The 14,874-nt window shown below is 38.7% G+C and overlaps 1 protein-coding gene across 1 annotated transcript in view; it reads right to left on the reverse strand.

The window, feature by feature from the left end:
• The window catches only part of KMT5B (lysine methyltransferase 5B), a 28,208-nt gene that overhangs the window by 10,702 nt on the left and 2,632 nt on the right, over nucleotides 1-14,874 (reverse strand). Inside the window, 2 exon segments of the mRNA XM_056492788.1 lie at nucleotides 9,153-9,300; nucleotides 9,931-10,167. Of these exon segments, the coding sequence (XP_056348763.1) occupies nucleotides 9,153-9,300; nucleotides 9,931-10,084 (302 nt within the window). The 5' untranslated portion in view covers nucleotides 10,085-10,167.

Consider the following 14,874-nt stretch of genomic DNA (forward strand, 5'->3'; position numbering starts at 1 on the left):
ATAAATTCACTATGTGGGTTTATGTGGATTGCAAACTTAACATGTGCATTCATATAAAATATAGCTCTTAATGACAACACAAGAAGTATCTACAAACACTAACACACAGAAGAGATGCTACATCTGTGGAAGACTGAAGTTCCACAAGTTAGTGCAATTGCAAGAATTTTTCCCCCCAAAGAGGAAATCTCTGGCATGTAAATAAGAAAACAAACACCTGTACATTAGCAGAGAATTCTGCCTTCTTCCCAAACTTTGAGATTTAAGAAAAGCTACTGTTCGTATCTTCAGTGGGAAAAAGTAACAGAAAAACCTGCATGCCAGAAGTGTAAGCTCCATTTTGAGCTGTAAAACCACCAAGAGAAAGCAGCACTTAGGCAAACAGATTTTGCTAAATCTTTATAAACTGCCTTTGACTGAGCACATACCCATATATGCTCTGCTTTGGGGAAGAGGTGGGGTATGCATATTCTTAAATGTATGCCACACCCCAGGGGACTCTTCTCAAAGACAAAAATTTCCCAAGATCATGAGAAACAGTTTTTGCAGCTCTTTTCACAACTTGAATGTTTGGCTTACAGAGCATGTGACAAAAGTGCTAAACAAACTAAAAGTTTTGAGGAAATGTGCAAGAGAGTAAATCCATTACTTGTTGCTGGAAGTGCATTACTGTGCTGATTTTATTTCCTTTACTTGTCAAATGAAATCTGTATTTCATTACAAAAGTAAACAAGGGGGAAAAATTTCTTGAAGTTGATGGGAGAAAACCTCAATGAACTTCCTCATTGATACCCTATTTTTTAAATTGCCACATGAACAGGCTTATTGTCACCTTAGAACACAGAAGGTTGCAACTAACTTTTTAAATGACCACACAAGATTTGCTCCTTCCATGAAACTTGTATAAAGGAAACAAAAAAGTGTTACCTCCTGATTTTGTTTCACTTTGTAAAATGCTAAGAGTCTGATCAGAAATAAGTAACAACCATGAGGACTCAATTTCCTTCCTTAGAAGAAAGATGCTGTTGTATTTATGCTCCTGATACAATGAAGACAGAGCTCCTAAGAACAGAATCACTTTCAGCAGGTTTGCAGTGTTCCATGCTACTGCTTTTATAAATCCCTCAGATCACTAAAAACTTCCTTGTGACATGGTAACTAAGCATCCTTTTAGACCTTTTTGAATCCAGCAAAATTTATCAGCATAAACCTGTGGGCTTTCAGAGGACATGGCACAGTAAGGAGTTCTGAGCAGACATCAGGTTCAGTTCTCTTCTGACTGGGATATAATTTCGAACAAGACAGCAGGAGTCAGTCAAGAAACAGATGCCTGCTTACAACTGTAGCACACACCATGCCACAAAGTTTCAAATCAAGTTCTTTATTAAAGAATAGCCTTGTATCATCATCCAAAAAAGCTAACAACCTAACAAGCTGATAAGACCTTATCATACAAGAAACCTCCCCTCAGACTAGAGATGAACAATTATTTTTGTTCTGCAGCACACCAAAGTCTTCCTCAACTTGCCAGTCACACATCGAATATCTCTGCTCTCCCAAAACCAGAAAGACTTTGCCCAGATTTGATAGTCATAAATCACAGAGCTTCCTCATACATGAAGGGAATTTAAATCATGTAGCCTAAACTGAACCTGACTAGTTTCAGAACAGGACTTACACTCACTTTCAATTTCAAGCAGGAAAAACTTTCCCAGCCAGGAGCCAACTATACTTACACCAGGAGTAGAGAGCTCATCAATGTACACAAACGAAAGGGTAGTATCTTGCTTATATTTCTATATGTAAACATTACAGGAGGAAAAAACCCACAAGATTTACAGATAAAAATGGTCTTCAGCTATGTCTGTTCTTGCTGGGCTACATGAGTGACTGCCCTCTTCCTTACACTGTATTTTACATGTAGAAATCCACCATTTTTCAGCTAAGTGACCTGCAGGAGCAAAGATGGGTGGAAAACCCATCACATTTGAAACTGCATTAGCACCTGAGACAGGCAATGTATGTGCTGATAGACATCATCATACTTATTCATCATCATGAAACTTGGTCTAGGCTAGCTAAAGAAAGCAGTATCCCAACTGAACCACCAGTGTAGAAAAGAAATACAGAAAAAAAGAGGGCAGACGCTAAGCTTAACAGTGGCTCTCAAGACCTACAGAAAAATAATCAACACCCCACATTTTCTAGCAATTCAAAGCACATCTGGCAGCCCCAAGTGCTCATATTTTATGGCTTTCACAACACATTAATCTCAGAGGCTGACTTGATATCTACCTGACCAGCTACCTTAGGTAGCCTGGAACCTGGCCCCAGCCTTTGAAAGTCACTGGCACACCTCCATGCATCACATTCAGCAGGTGTCTCTATGGATTTTTGTCTCAGACAACACACTGCTGGTGGAATTCATTTAAGGAATTAGCAGAAAGTTTTGTAACACCATTCCTACCAAGTAAAATAGAGTATGCCCAAGCCCTGCAAAGGCCAAAAAGATGGCTGGAAATAAGAAAGGGATGAAGAGATTGTAAAACCCCCAAGACATTACAAGGTCAGATGAATGCTGGACTGCATGGTTGGCATCTCAAACAGGAACTGGGTTTTTCAAAGAACGTGACACTCTGCACCCAGGGGTTCAAAAATTAATTCCAAGGACACTCTGCAGCACTTCTATCAAAATGTTGTTCTCACATAGTGACAAGACAGAGATAATAAGAAAAGATAAACAGGAATCCAAACAAGCAAGAAGTGCATGGAAAGATGCTGGAAACCAACATTATGTTCAACAGTTCACTCCAAGGGCTCCCAAGCAGATGAAACAGAACAACACTGTGCACCCTGAGCCTAAGTTAGAGGGCTGTTCACAGTTCAACAGCACACATAAGTTGCACTGAGAGCATAGGAAGTTTGCAAGCAAATTCAGAATACTACTGACTTCTCATGAAAGCTTTAGTCTTTCACAGGTGTATATCTCCATATATACTTTAAAAGGTACCTTCTCACTTGAGAATAACTGAAGAAGCCAAGAAAGCCTAGAAGTCCAATGTTCCTTAAGAATTTGGGTCTGCTGATAGATACTTCGCTTCTCCCAGGTGCATAATTAATTAGTTTATTTATTAGTTTTTTGCAACCAAAATACCAATTGATTTTGAGAAGCAACCTTGCATCCTACCATTTTGGTGTTACAGGACCTCCACATTTACACATGACATAAAAAAAATCCCCCCAAAACCTACAAATCTGCTGGAAGAGTCTACACAACTCTTTCTGAACTCCAACATGAAGAGAAGCCTGAAAAGACCCCACAGCTAAATGTATACATACAAAATGAGCCAAAGAAACTGGCTTTTAAGTATCAGTAAAACAAGAGATTAGTTCAAAGAAGAGACATAGAAAGAGCACAAGGAAACCAACAGAACAAACCAGCCAACCCAGTCTCTGAAAAAAAGGCAATTAAAACCAGAATTATTTATCAGACTTCTGGTTTCCTCCTCTGAACAGTTACCTTTATTAAATTCCATCATGGAACCAAACAAGACACTTTGGAATCTGAATCTGCTCACAGGTACAGACTCCTTGAGCCACCCTGTAAGCAGCTTCATAGGTTAGGTCTCATGGGACATGAAGCCTGCTGCAAGACAATCAGGTGTTAGAAGTGAGCCAAGAACAAAAACCTCTGCAATGATAAGTGTCTTTAAAGAAAAAAATATCAGCCCTTTTTCCTGACAACCTGCAGAACAGAAACTTTTCACACTTCCCTAGAAAATATTTATTTTTTCCTAGTCAACAAGATCTGATAAACCTGTGGCTTCTTACAGTTTCAAAATCAGATAGAAGATGATCTCATCCCAATCAAGGGCAAACTGACATGGTCTCAATAAGGAAGATGTAGGAAAATGGCTTGGGGAAGGAAGCAAAGCTCTTTCTCTCTCAAGTTTCTCTTACCTCAGGAGTACTTAAAGACTCTTGGAACTCCAAGGTATAAAGCCAAAGGTCAGTGAGATGCTTGCCTATAAAGGAAGTTAAAGGAGAGTTTCTGGTAAGTTCAGAAGCACAGTACCTTGCTCAGTCTCAATCACTGAGAGCAGTGAGTTTGAACAAAAAGGATAAATTGATCCTGCAAGAGATCCAGTATGGAACTCCACACAGCATACCAGTGCATGATAAAGAGTTTTACTTCCAAACCTTGTTTCTTAGCTTCTGACTAGGGAACATCAAGAGGAGTGAATTTACCAAAACTGTATCAACCCATTTGCCTTTTAACAACAGGCACCTTGTCTGGATGGTATTTCTACTTAAGCAGCTCCAGAAAACAGCAAGTTTATGTTCACCTAGTAACCAGAGATTGAGCACAGAAACTAAAACCACAAGCCCGTTAAGCATTCAAGACAGCAGAACAAGAGCTGAAAATCATCTATTTAAAAGAAGTATAAACAACTTATTTAATTAACATTCATTTTGGCTTCCTCCCTGCCCAATCTTGTTATACAAGTTATGATCAACTTGTTCTGCATTTATTGCCAGTGTTTTCAAACAGAAAAAAACCCTCATCCTCTTTAAAGGCCAAATTTCAAAAATTTTAATTAAGAAAGTAATCCAAATTTCTTAAACTTCTTGAACTGACACTAAATACACACCAGTGTGGTCAAAACTCCAATAGAGTCGAGAACGGAAATAAAGAAAATTCTAAGACACACAATTTCATTCTTCTTAATATGGTTAGCAAAGAAGTACTTTCTAAAAACAAGTATGGAGGACACAAGAAACACCCCAAACCAACAACCTAACACTGTCCTCTAATCCTGTTCTGACACTGCACATGGTAAATTTAATTTAGCAGTTAACATGACTACTGGATGCAAGCCACTCCATGTTTTGAAGATGTAACACTTTTTGTTGAAGCTTATTTCTTACAAATAAGAAAACTGTAAAAGTAAGGTGATGGGTGTTGATTTGAGGGGCAGAGCATGGTTGTTTAGGGTGGTTCTTTGGTTGTGATTTTTTAAAAAAATCCGAAACATTAGAGAACAGTAAGACAGTTGGTTCCCATGTAATCACCGTGTGATTTATACACAGTGAAGGAAACAACCAGGAGGAAGATAAAGGACTTTACTGAATTAAGCTATCAGTAAAAATAATCCAGAAAAAAATGAAAAAATCAGATTTTATGCAGAAGTCAAACAAAACAATTCTGTAAAGTACATAGACACTGAGGTCTGAAGAATGTAAAAGCTTCACTTTGAAACAGGTTATCACTACATAAGAGTTGCCCTTATCCAGTATCTCCACAGCACCACAACACTGAAGCTGAACTGCATGGGCCACAATCTTATTTAGCAGAATCCACATCACTTTTTCAGCCCCTAAACTCACTCAAGAAGAATACTGAACTCTTTAATTATTATGTTGAAATGAATGCAGAGGAGATTCAGCACAGGCTCATAAAAGCAATGATATGGAACTGGCTTTGTGCTTTTGGTCTCTACAGCCTAGTGGTGATTCTAAGGGATGAAGAGTGATGTACACCCTGTCAAGTTCAGTCACCTGAGTCATTGACTGCTGTTGAGGCAGTGTTGAGAGAAGCACCTTCCTGTACATCATCCCAAAGCACTTAATGTTTCCAGCAGAAAATGTGGAAATCCTTAAAGTTTGGTCCTTCAGTCTCGCATAATCAGACAAAACCATGCACATCACAGGCCTGTTGGTAACTTCACTAAAAGCAGCAAACACACTGCAACGTATCTGACTTCCTAAACCACTTGCAAATTTAGAGACACATTGGAAGTGCTCTCAGTATTCCCTAGCGTGATGTTGGGAATACTGTGAAGAACTATGCTGATGTCTGGATTTTAGTTATTACAACATCAGAAACTTTCTCAGTAGGACAAAATGACAGAGGCAGAAGGTGTGCATCTGATAGGAAGTGATGCTGGTGCTTTAGGGAACCAGGAAACAAACTGACTGGTAACAGCACCAATATGACTGGGAGTGTGGCTTAAGGTTTAAACAGTAACACCTCTGTATGTGAGATAGTATAAAGAGCAGATTAGCCACTAAGGAACCTGACTTCAAGATTCAGTGCTCAGTCTAGAGAAAAGCACCCAAAAAGAAGAGATGGTAAGACAGGCAAGAACTCACTTGGCATTTTACAAGTGTCAGTTTTATCCTCTAGTGTTTATCAACCTTCAATTCGGGAAGTGTAGCTTGCAAAAATGGATTTTGTTTTTACCACAACAAACAAAGGCTGATGTAACAGGATTTGTACAAGAAGCAACAAAACCTCTTAGAACAGTGATACTTGACAAGAACATACTTTCCAAGACATGGAAAAGTAACTTTTAAAAAACCTTTTATTAACTGCTAAGCTGCCATTTTGTTGAGGTAAGAGCTATGAATTTGATGCAAGAATGACAACTGGGCCTGTAAAGAGGGTTGGAAGCTCTGAAAACAACCTGCTTTCTCTTGGAAATCCAAGAGGATGAAAAAAAATACTTTACGTAAAGCCACTGAAGACATTTCCAGAGCTACATGTTATACTGTCCTTCAAATCCCTAGTGACAAGAAAACATTTCAGAGGAACACTGGACAAGGGGATTCAGTTGTAAGCTTTAGTCTTCAGCTCTTCCAGACATTTCTGACTTGATAGTTTATGGAGCCAACAGCCCTATCCCCAAGACGGTGGGCATTCACAAACTGCAGGACTTCATTTTTATACACCCAGAAAAAAAACCTCCAAACCAAAACACAAAAACGCAGCAAGCAGAGTAAGAGTCATGTTCTTGTCACCTCCCTACCATAAGATCATTAACTCAATATAAAAAAGATGGAAAACAAGGACATTTCAACACCAATTTAGATACTTTACTATAAGGGTTTTTTTTCTTCAATCAATATACTCTGGACAAAGGAAATTTACAAGCTCTTCAACTGGAAGAACTAAGCAGAAAAAGTGCTTACAGAGAAGACACTCATGCATACAAAAATACAGACCTGGCTTCCAGAGGTAAGGGGAAGTAGAACTTCAGTAACTGATCATCAATTTACAATGGGCTGCAAAAATACAAACCTCTTACATGTTCCCAACACAGCACAGCAGAATGGTGGCACAGACACTTTCACAGGCATCTTCAAACAAATCACAACAAGGGAATAGGAAATCTTTGCTTGCCACCATAACTGGCTGTTTTATTTTAAGCACACCTCCATACATAAACTACGTAACTAATATGACTCCGTGGCATTGAAGCAGAAAATGCCCAAATATAAACTGCAAATCTTCATTTCTACTACATCATAATATTTGTGTACTGGTACCTGCCATTTTGGAAGCAGTATAGTTTTTCCATATCTGCTTTCCCCCCACCTTTTCTCCAAGCTATTAAAACAACAGTAAGGAGCTCTAGAGCTCTCAGGAGCACTAGAAAGACTACAGTTTACTAGATGGAAAATGATAATCTAAGCATGACAGCCACAGTAACAAGCAGGTGTCATCACTGCACCAAAAAGATAAACAAGAACCATGCTGATGCCTGGATTTTAGTTATTACAACATCAGAAACTTTCTCAGTAGGACAAAATGACAGAGGAATCTGGTAGGAGGTAAGCCTCACCTAAGTATTTCCCATAGTGCTCCAAGATTATTAACTACTGTCCTTGAAGACTGCCTGTAACTGCTCTCCAAGTGAGAAAGAAAGAAATACACAATGATTGCCTTTGTGTAGTCTTTTGGTTCAAAACAGTAATTAAAGAAGTATTTTAGCTGCCAACATATTAACATAAAACAACATTTGTGAAAGTAGCTTCTGCAACTATTATCATTTCCATAGCAAAAAGAACTAACATCCTGTGCATAATCTGCAAACTATCATTCATGCAACGAAACAAAAAAATTCCTTTCAGCCTATAGTCTTTGCTTGATTAGCTCATGAAATACAAAGACACTTCTAACTGAACTGTAACAGTATCTACAATGTGCTACTGTAACCAATAGCAGGGAGGAAAGAAGAAAAACTCCAACATCCTTCTTAGAGGTGGATGTTGCACGCTCCAGCAAGAAGAAAAGATCTCCTCGGGTAAGTCTACAGTTACTAGGAGCACACTGCTGCAATTTCATATGCAGTTGATGCCATCAGGCTATACCAACAACTTTTTATGTAATATGAGAACATCAATCCATCTAGCAGTCATTTTTGAATCAGTTTGTTGCATACGTATAATTTGCTTAACTGATACTGTGTGTATGTGGCTGTGCTGCAAAGGTGAACTATCCTTCAAAAATACAGCAACAAAAACAGCAGCAGTTTGAAGGGTTGAGAGTCTGTTGCCCATGATGTGCTGCCTGGAAAACTCCAGCTCTTCTAATTGCACAGTAGAAAGCACTGTCCCTAAGAAACTTATAGTTTATACATAGTTTCCCCATTGAGCTATCAATGCAGATCTTGTATGCAAACAAGCTTAAGAGAGACCCGTAGCACACAGCTATCATCAGTATTACCTCTGTAACAGAGGGAGAAGGAGCAACAGCTAAACCCTGAGATCACACAGCATTCACAACCAAATCATTCAGACATGTGCAAAAGTAGGTGCACCTCTGGTAATCAAGTTTCCAGCTAGCACATTTATTTATCTTATCCACACAGACATGTCTGAGTAGCAATTCCTTCAGCAAGGGTCTGCAAGAACTTCAGGTAAAGTAGCACCAACACTGAATTGCTCAGGAGCTACATCTTTCTTCTGATGTTTAAAAGTAAGGAAGGAAAAAAAATAAAAATCCAGGCATATGGAATAAATAGAAAAGTTACCAAACACTGGCTTCTGCCTTTGAAAGATTTCAAATGACTACTGATTTCTAACTTACAATTAGTTAACTGTTTAAGCTGGAAAATGGTGCCTTTTACCAAACTGTTCTACAGCACAAATACACAAGACTAATGGAAAGACCTATGATGGAGCATTGAGAGAGGCTGCATTTGTACTGCTGAGTTCCAGACACACATGCAACACCATTTTAGAGGCAGAAGCTACTCAGAAATTTGCATTCTTTCACTTTCTTAAAACATGCATGAAATTCCATGGTTTTGCTGATTTACATCAACTAAGAAGATGAATTCTTTTCTAGAAAAATAAAGACAAGTTACCTAGTATTCATTTTGTGTGTCTGAAAACCTAAATAGGGATCAAGAACCAAACTAGTTGCTAGGTCATCATTTTCACAGAGTTCCTTGGCAGACATTCCAGAGGAAGGCACATAACGACTTTGACCCTCAAATCCTGAAGCACCGCTACCTGCAAATAAGAGAGCACAAATTAGGTATCATTTAAGGGACATTATAGAGCCCAGTTACATTTGGGGACAGACAGACACACAGGCTGGAAGCAAAAATACAGAACAACTGAGGAAGATGATGAAATACCTGGAGAAGCAGAATAAAGAACTTTAAAGGACATCTGAATAAAGGACTCGAATTTGCCTTTAATCCTTCATCCAAGACCAAGAGCAAAAATAAGAATCCATACTCCTTAAAACCACTGCAGAATGGCTATCAATATAAGTGACTGGATTAAAAAATGGGGTTTACGTCTATAAGCATATTCACTGAAAGGTAGGCAAGTACTTCAAGTTATGTTATCCACTTCAAATCATACTAGCTGTGACTTAGTGCCAATCACATTTTTTATAATTACAACAGTTCAAAATTAATTTACACCCAGTTATTCTTGGCTTTTAAACTGATCTGAAGACACCTATATTCCTCAAGGGAGTTCACACATCCAGAAAATACATACATAACTAATATTTCTGATGTTAGCTCCATCCTGACTGTAGATCTCCATCACAAATTAAGGTAAGACAGAAGTCTGGCTTGAAAACTAGGAAGTGAACCACAGCACTAAGCAGCAGAAACATGTACATACATCTGCTTGATCTTCTCTCAACTCCATTTTTGCCTGTCTTTGGATTCTCCTTTCCTGCATGCTGCAATTTGGTCTGCGCGTGGTCATTAGATGACTTGCTTCCACTTCTCCGGCCATTCACTACCATGTTCTTGGATTCTCCCAGCCACTTCATACCCACAGACAATCTGACTCAGTTGCATTTAGTCACTTTTCAAAAGGATTGGAGAAGTGGATGAATAAATTCAGTTCCAATTCCTACTGGAAGTAAAACACAAACACAATTAGAACTTACTGGGAAACTGTTTTCAAGACACAGAGTTTGACAAAAAATAATAATATCCCAACAATAACAATAATAATAAAAGAAAACTGAAACACACCCCCACCTGCTCCCCCCCACAAAAGAAAAAGTGAGGAAAGGTAGGAGGAAAGATGGCAATCTACATTTGCATTATTAAGAAAGAAAAGCCATTCATTAGAACCTGCACACAGAACTGTGAACAGATGAAATATTGTCCTACAACTTGCAACAGCATCTGCCAGAATTTTAAAGATGATAAATTGCTAATGACAGCTCATTTTTAAGAGCTGGACTATATCCATGGATACACCTGTACAAGCATACGTATACATGGATAAAGATGCCCAGAGCTATGTGACTCCAGGCCCAGACTATCTTCAAATACATATCCAATTAAGATTCTATCTCCTAATCCATAAAACTCATAACTATTGGGAACTCTACAGCAAAGACCATTTTACAAGCATTCTCCAAGAACTAAAGATGAGCAAAGTTTAAAAAAACAAAGGAAAACACCCAACCAGAAAAATTGACATTTTTGGAATGAGGTTAGGGGAAAGATGTTAAATCCTTATTCAAAAATCAGAGTTCAATAAACCCTCGATGATGACCTAGAGGACCCAGGCTACTATTCTTACTGTTCCATATTACAAAACAAGCCAGTCACAACACACAATATGCCAATACTAAGTGGGGGTACAAGTAGAGTTTAAATTTTACAGTACATAAATGTCTAGCAAAGCACATGCTAGTTTTTGTCTGCAGACTCAATGTCTTTTGCATAAATAATTATAAGAAAGCTAATAATGTTTTTGTACACAGTTGTGTCTCACTTTGTATAACTTGTGGGAAAAGATCTGATTTACACAATTATTTTACAATTGCATTTACGCATTAGTAATTCATTCCCTTGATTTTAATTCACCCTCCTCCCTACTGCTTCCTCACAAAGAAATAAATTGTGCCTTTTCACTTTACTGTAATTATTAAAAAAAAGCAATGCTCTGGTCACAGCTGGTAACAGGCCATTGTAACACACATTTCAATCTGGTGGAAGAAAGTCTAAACAAACTAACAGATGTTTGAAATACTGTCTTTCGTAGAAATTCTGTTTTTTATCAGGTAATAGTAATAAATTACTAGATTTATGTTAAGACACCTATGTGATCCAGGTACCTAAAGAAAAGTTTATGGCCAGGTGTAATTAAGTTATTTACAAAGATGCAGAAGATTGAAGCAGTTAGGGAAACAAAGTAAAGACAAGTGTGTTTTATATTAACAGATGCGTTGCCTTAAACTCTTATTAGAACATATTGCCCAGAAACTGACAGGTTTTACAGAAGGGTAGTATAGATCATCAACAAAGTGTAACAGAATCACACTGAGCCAAAGCTGGCTCAGGTACTGCATCAATATCAAGAAAAAGAATTGAGATCGTTTCAGTGGTCTAAGAATTTTCTTGCTGCCAGTAATAGAAGAGATTTTCTTTAACCTCATTAATTCTATTAATTCAACTATAGGTATACCCAGTCCTTTTTACAAAGTACCTCCAAAACACCCTTGGATAGGCTTTTTAAAATTGACAGAGCTTGTCTGATAACATACACATGTAAGTTTATGATAACATACATCTAAAAAAAATAAAAAAAACTACCAACAAAACCTCAGAAATCCCCTTAAACTTCCTTGTTAAGCATCCAACCTGAACTGTCAGAAACCCAACTCTGTGAAGATCTGCCACTGATTCTGATGTAAACAATGACAAATCCACTTACAAACTTCACTTTTCTTACTTTTTAATCTATAAACTTTATAGGCCTGTATATTCTAATTAACCCCTATTCCACCATGTTTTTGTAGCATTGGTAATGAAAAGCATTAAAACAGAAACTTCATTAAAGACTTGCACAAAATTCAGTCTTGGTGTCTTTACACACCAGGACTGAACTCCATGCTGTGCTGTGCTACAGCTCAAGAACAGTACAGATGAATGAAATTACCATGAAGTCTGACTGTAGATGAACCCTGTATTGTATCCAGCAGCCTAGGGAAGGGCTTACTGTGGTATTTTCTGACCATCTCCAGGTACAATAGCCCCAGTGCGCTGAAGGAAAGGTGTTCTCTGCACGGAGAAGGAAATGCATCTTTTGCAAGGGCCATTTGGGCAGGGTGAGTACTGTCTGTACTAGCACACTTCTGCTTAACCAGTAACAGCAATGACAAGGAGTACCACTGCAAAGGTAAGAAGCAACATGGCTACAGAATGATACTCAAACTATACTAAACATTGGGAAAAATACTTCGTTCTGCTCCAAAATAGATTGATATAGACATACCAACATAGCAACATGAGTTCTCCTCAAGCAAAATCAGGTCACTTAGTGACGTAAAGCAAAATTTTGGTGAAAAATCATTATTTGTTTGGGCTCATCAGCCTAATGAGCTAGAAAACCTTTGTCTCCATCTACTGGTGTCTCTAGTTTCTAGTACCAGCCAAATGACAAACTTGAAGACTGCAAGTGTGCTTCTTCAGCCCCTATTCAACAGGACAAGACACAATGGGCAGAAAGAGATGCACAGCAGCTCCACCTGAATACGAGAACCACTTTACTGTGCATGTGAACAAACACTGGAACAGACTGCCCAGAGAGGGTGTGGAGTGTCCCTCACTGGAGATATTCAGGATCTATCTGGACACGATCCTGTGCTGTGTGCTCTGCAGTGGCCCTGCTTGAGCAGGGAGGTTGGGCCAGAGGACCCACTGGGGTCCCTTCCAGCCTGAGCCATTCGGTGATGTCTCCACCCAGTACCCAAAAACTGCTTTCCAGACATGACATCAAAAGCCAGAAACAACAGCCAGAATTCCTTTCCCCATCAGTATCACAGCTACTAATGCCAACAGAAAACCTGAAAAGGGAGCAAGAGATGCACCACTAACCACGACCACATGGTATTTAATACATCTTCTGATGTGATTTGTTCTCACTGCTTTCTACATCAGATTCATACTGACAAATCCTGTAGGAACTGAGGGAGAAAAGGCAGAGATGAATACTGTCTTCCCATTCAAGAAAACATTCAAATATACCATCACATACTTCAAAACTCTTGCTAGAGAGCTCTGCCATCAAAATCTAACACCAAACCTGGGCCACTTAGGACTTCAGGTTTACCTATAACTGTGAAGTTTACCAGCACAATTAGAGCTTCCAAGGGACCTTCTATTATTTCATTATTCATTTCTATTCAATTCTATTATTTCTAGTATTTCAGTATTAATGATCACACGGCTGTTTTAACCCTTCATTAATAGCACCACTGCTCTTTAAATTACACTGCCTTTAGTAATTCTATTATGGTAGTTTGACAGACACATTTCCTCACATACCAAAATATAGTTCAACTACATTTGGTACCTTTCATTGAGCTATCTGGTATTTCATTGCAACAGTACTCTTAAAAATGAAAACTCAAGTTTCATTTACTTAGTTTTAAATTTATTAAACCTATTAACACTTTCTGAGCATTATTTGCATGTCAGTAACATTCAGAAGCACCATTCAACAACTGAAACACAACCACAATTAGTACAGGCAACAGATCTCTTTTTTATGGATTTGAAAAAATTATTTTTAAGAACTCAAACACCTACATTTTGGCTTGCCTTTTTTTTTTTTTTTTTTAATTAACAATAGCTGCAAGAAAGGTTTCCTCAATGAAACAGTGATGTAGAGCAAATATAAAATACAAAAATACAAAACAAAAAACTCAGCCTCAGCTCTTCTGGACAAATCAGAGGTATCAAGAGAAAAGACAGGTTTCATTATTGATAGTTCTACAAAAAAGTAATAGACCTTTGAATTCCCTTCTCTGGGAAGCAAAGAAATTAGTTTTCCATGGGATCACCAGAACAAAAATGACTGATCAAAATCAAAGCTGAAAGAAAACTTGCACAGTTTTAAGGAGCTATTCAAAACAGTCCCAAGTCTTATTTTGGTTATCACATTTGGAACGAACTGGTTCAGTAAACTGGACTCCCAGAAAATGTTTCTGAGTGTTTCTTTTTAGCTAGTTAGTGCTGAGAATACGCTCAGTGCAGAACTGGACATGAATCAATAGTGGCGTGGGGAGGCTGTAAAAATGTGTCAAAACTGCCTCAGGCCAGTCTGAACTGTTGCAGAACTGCAGCTCCAGGATGCAGGCTGGGGAGAGCACACCTGGATCCCAAACTGACCCAAACCCAGGCTCCAGTCTCTCACCAACAGCTCGGCCTGTACATTTCCCTTTTCTCTTCTGCAGACACGTGATTTTTGTGTACCCATCTGGACACTAATCCAAGCACAGTACAGGTACAGAAGCAAACCAGTACCAGCAAAAAATGAGTGTCAGAGACCGAATTAGCTTCAGCAGCTCCTGCCCCTTCTCCTCTGTCCTGCCATGCCCTCTACTGGGTGTTCTCCCAGGGCGAGGCTGAGCACAGCACTCCAATGCCTGTGTGATTCCCCCAAGTCACTGCAACAACTCCAGCGTTCAGCAGCCACAGAGACAATATAAAAGCTTGTTGCTTCCAGGGGAGGGAGAACCTCCTTCCTCTCAATTCACACAAACATTTCCAATCAATTCCACTGCTCCGCGGACCTCTCCATAACCCAAATTAACTC

The sequence above is a fragment of the Oenanthe melanoleuca genome, chromosome 5, assembly GCF_029582105.1.
Source record: "Oenanthe melanoleuca isolate GR-GAL-2019-014 chromosome 5, OMel1.0, whole genome shotgun sequence".
Lineage (NCBI taxonomy): Eukaryota > Metazoa > Chordata > Aves > Passeriformes > Muscicapidae > Oenanthe > Oenanthe melanoleuca.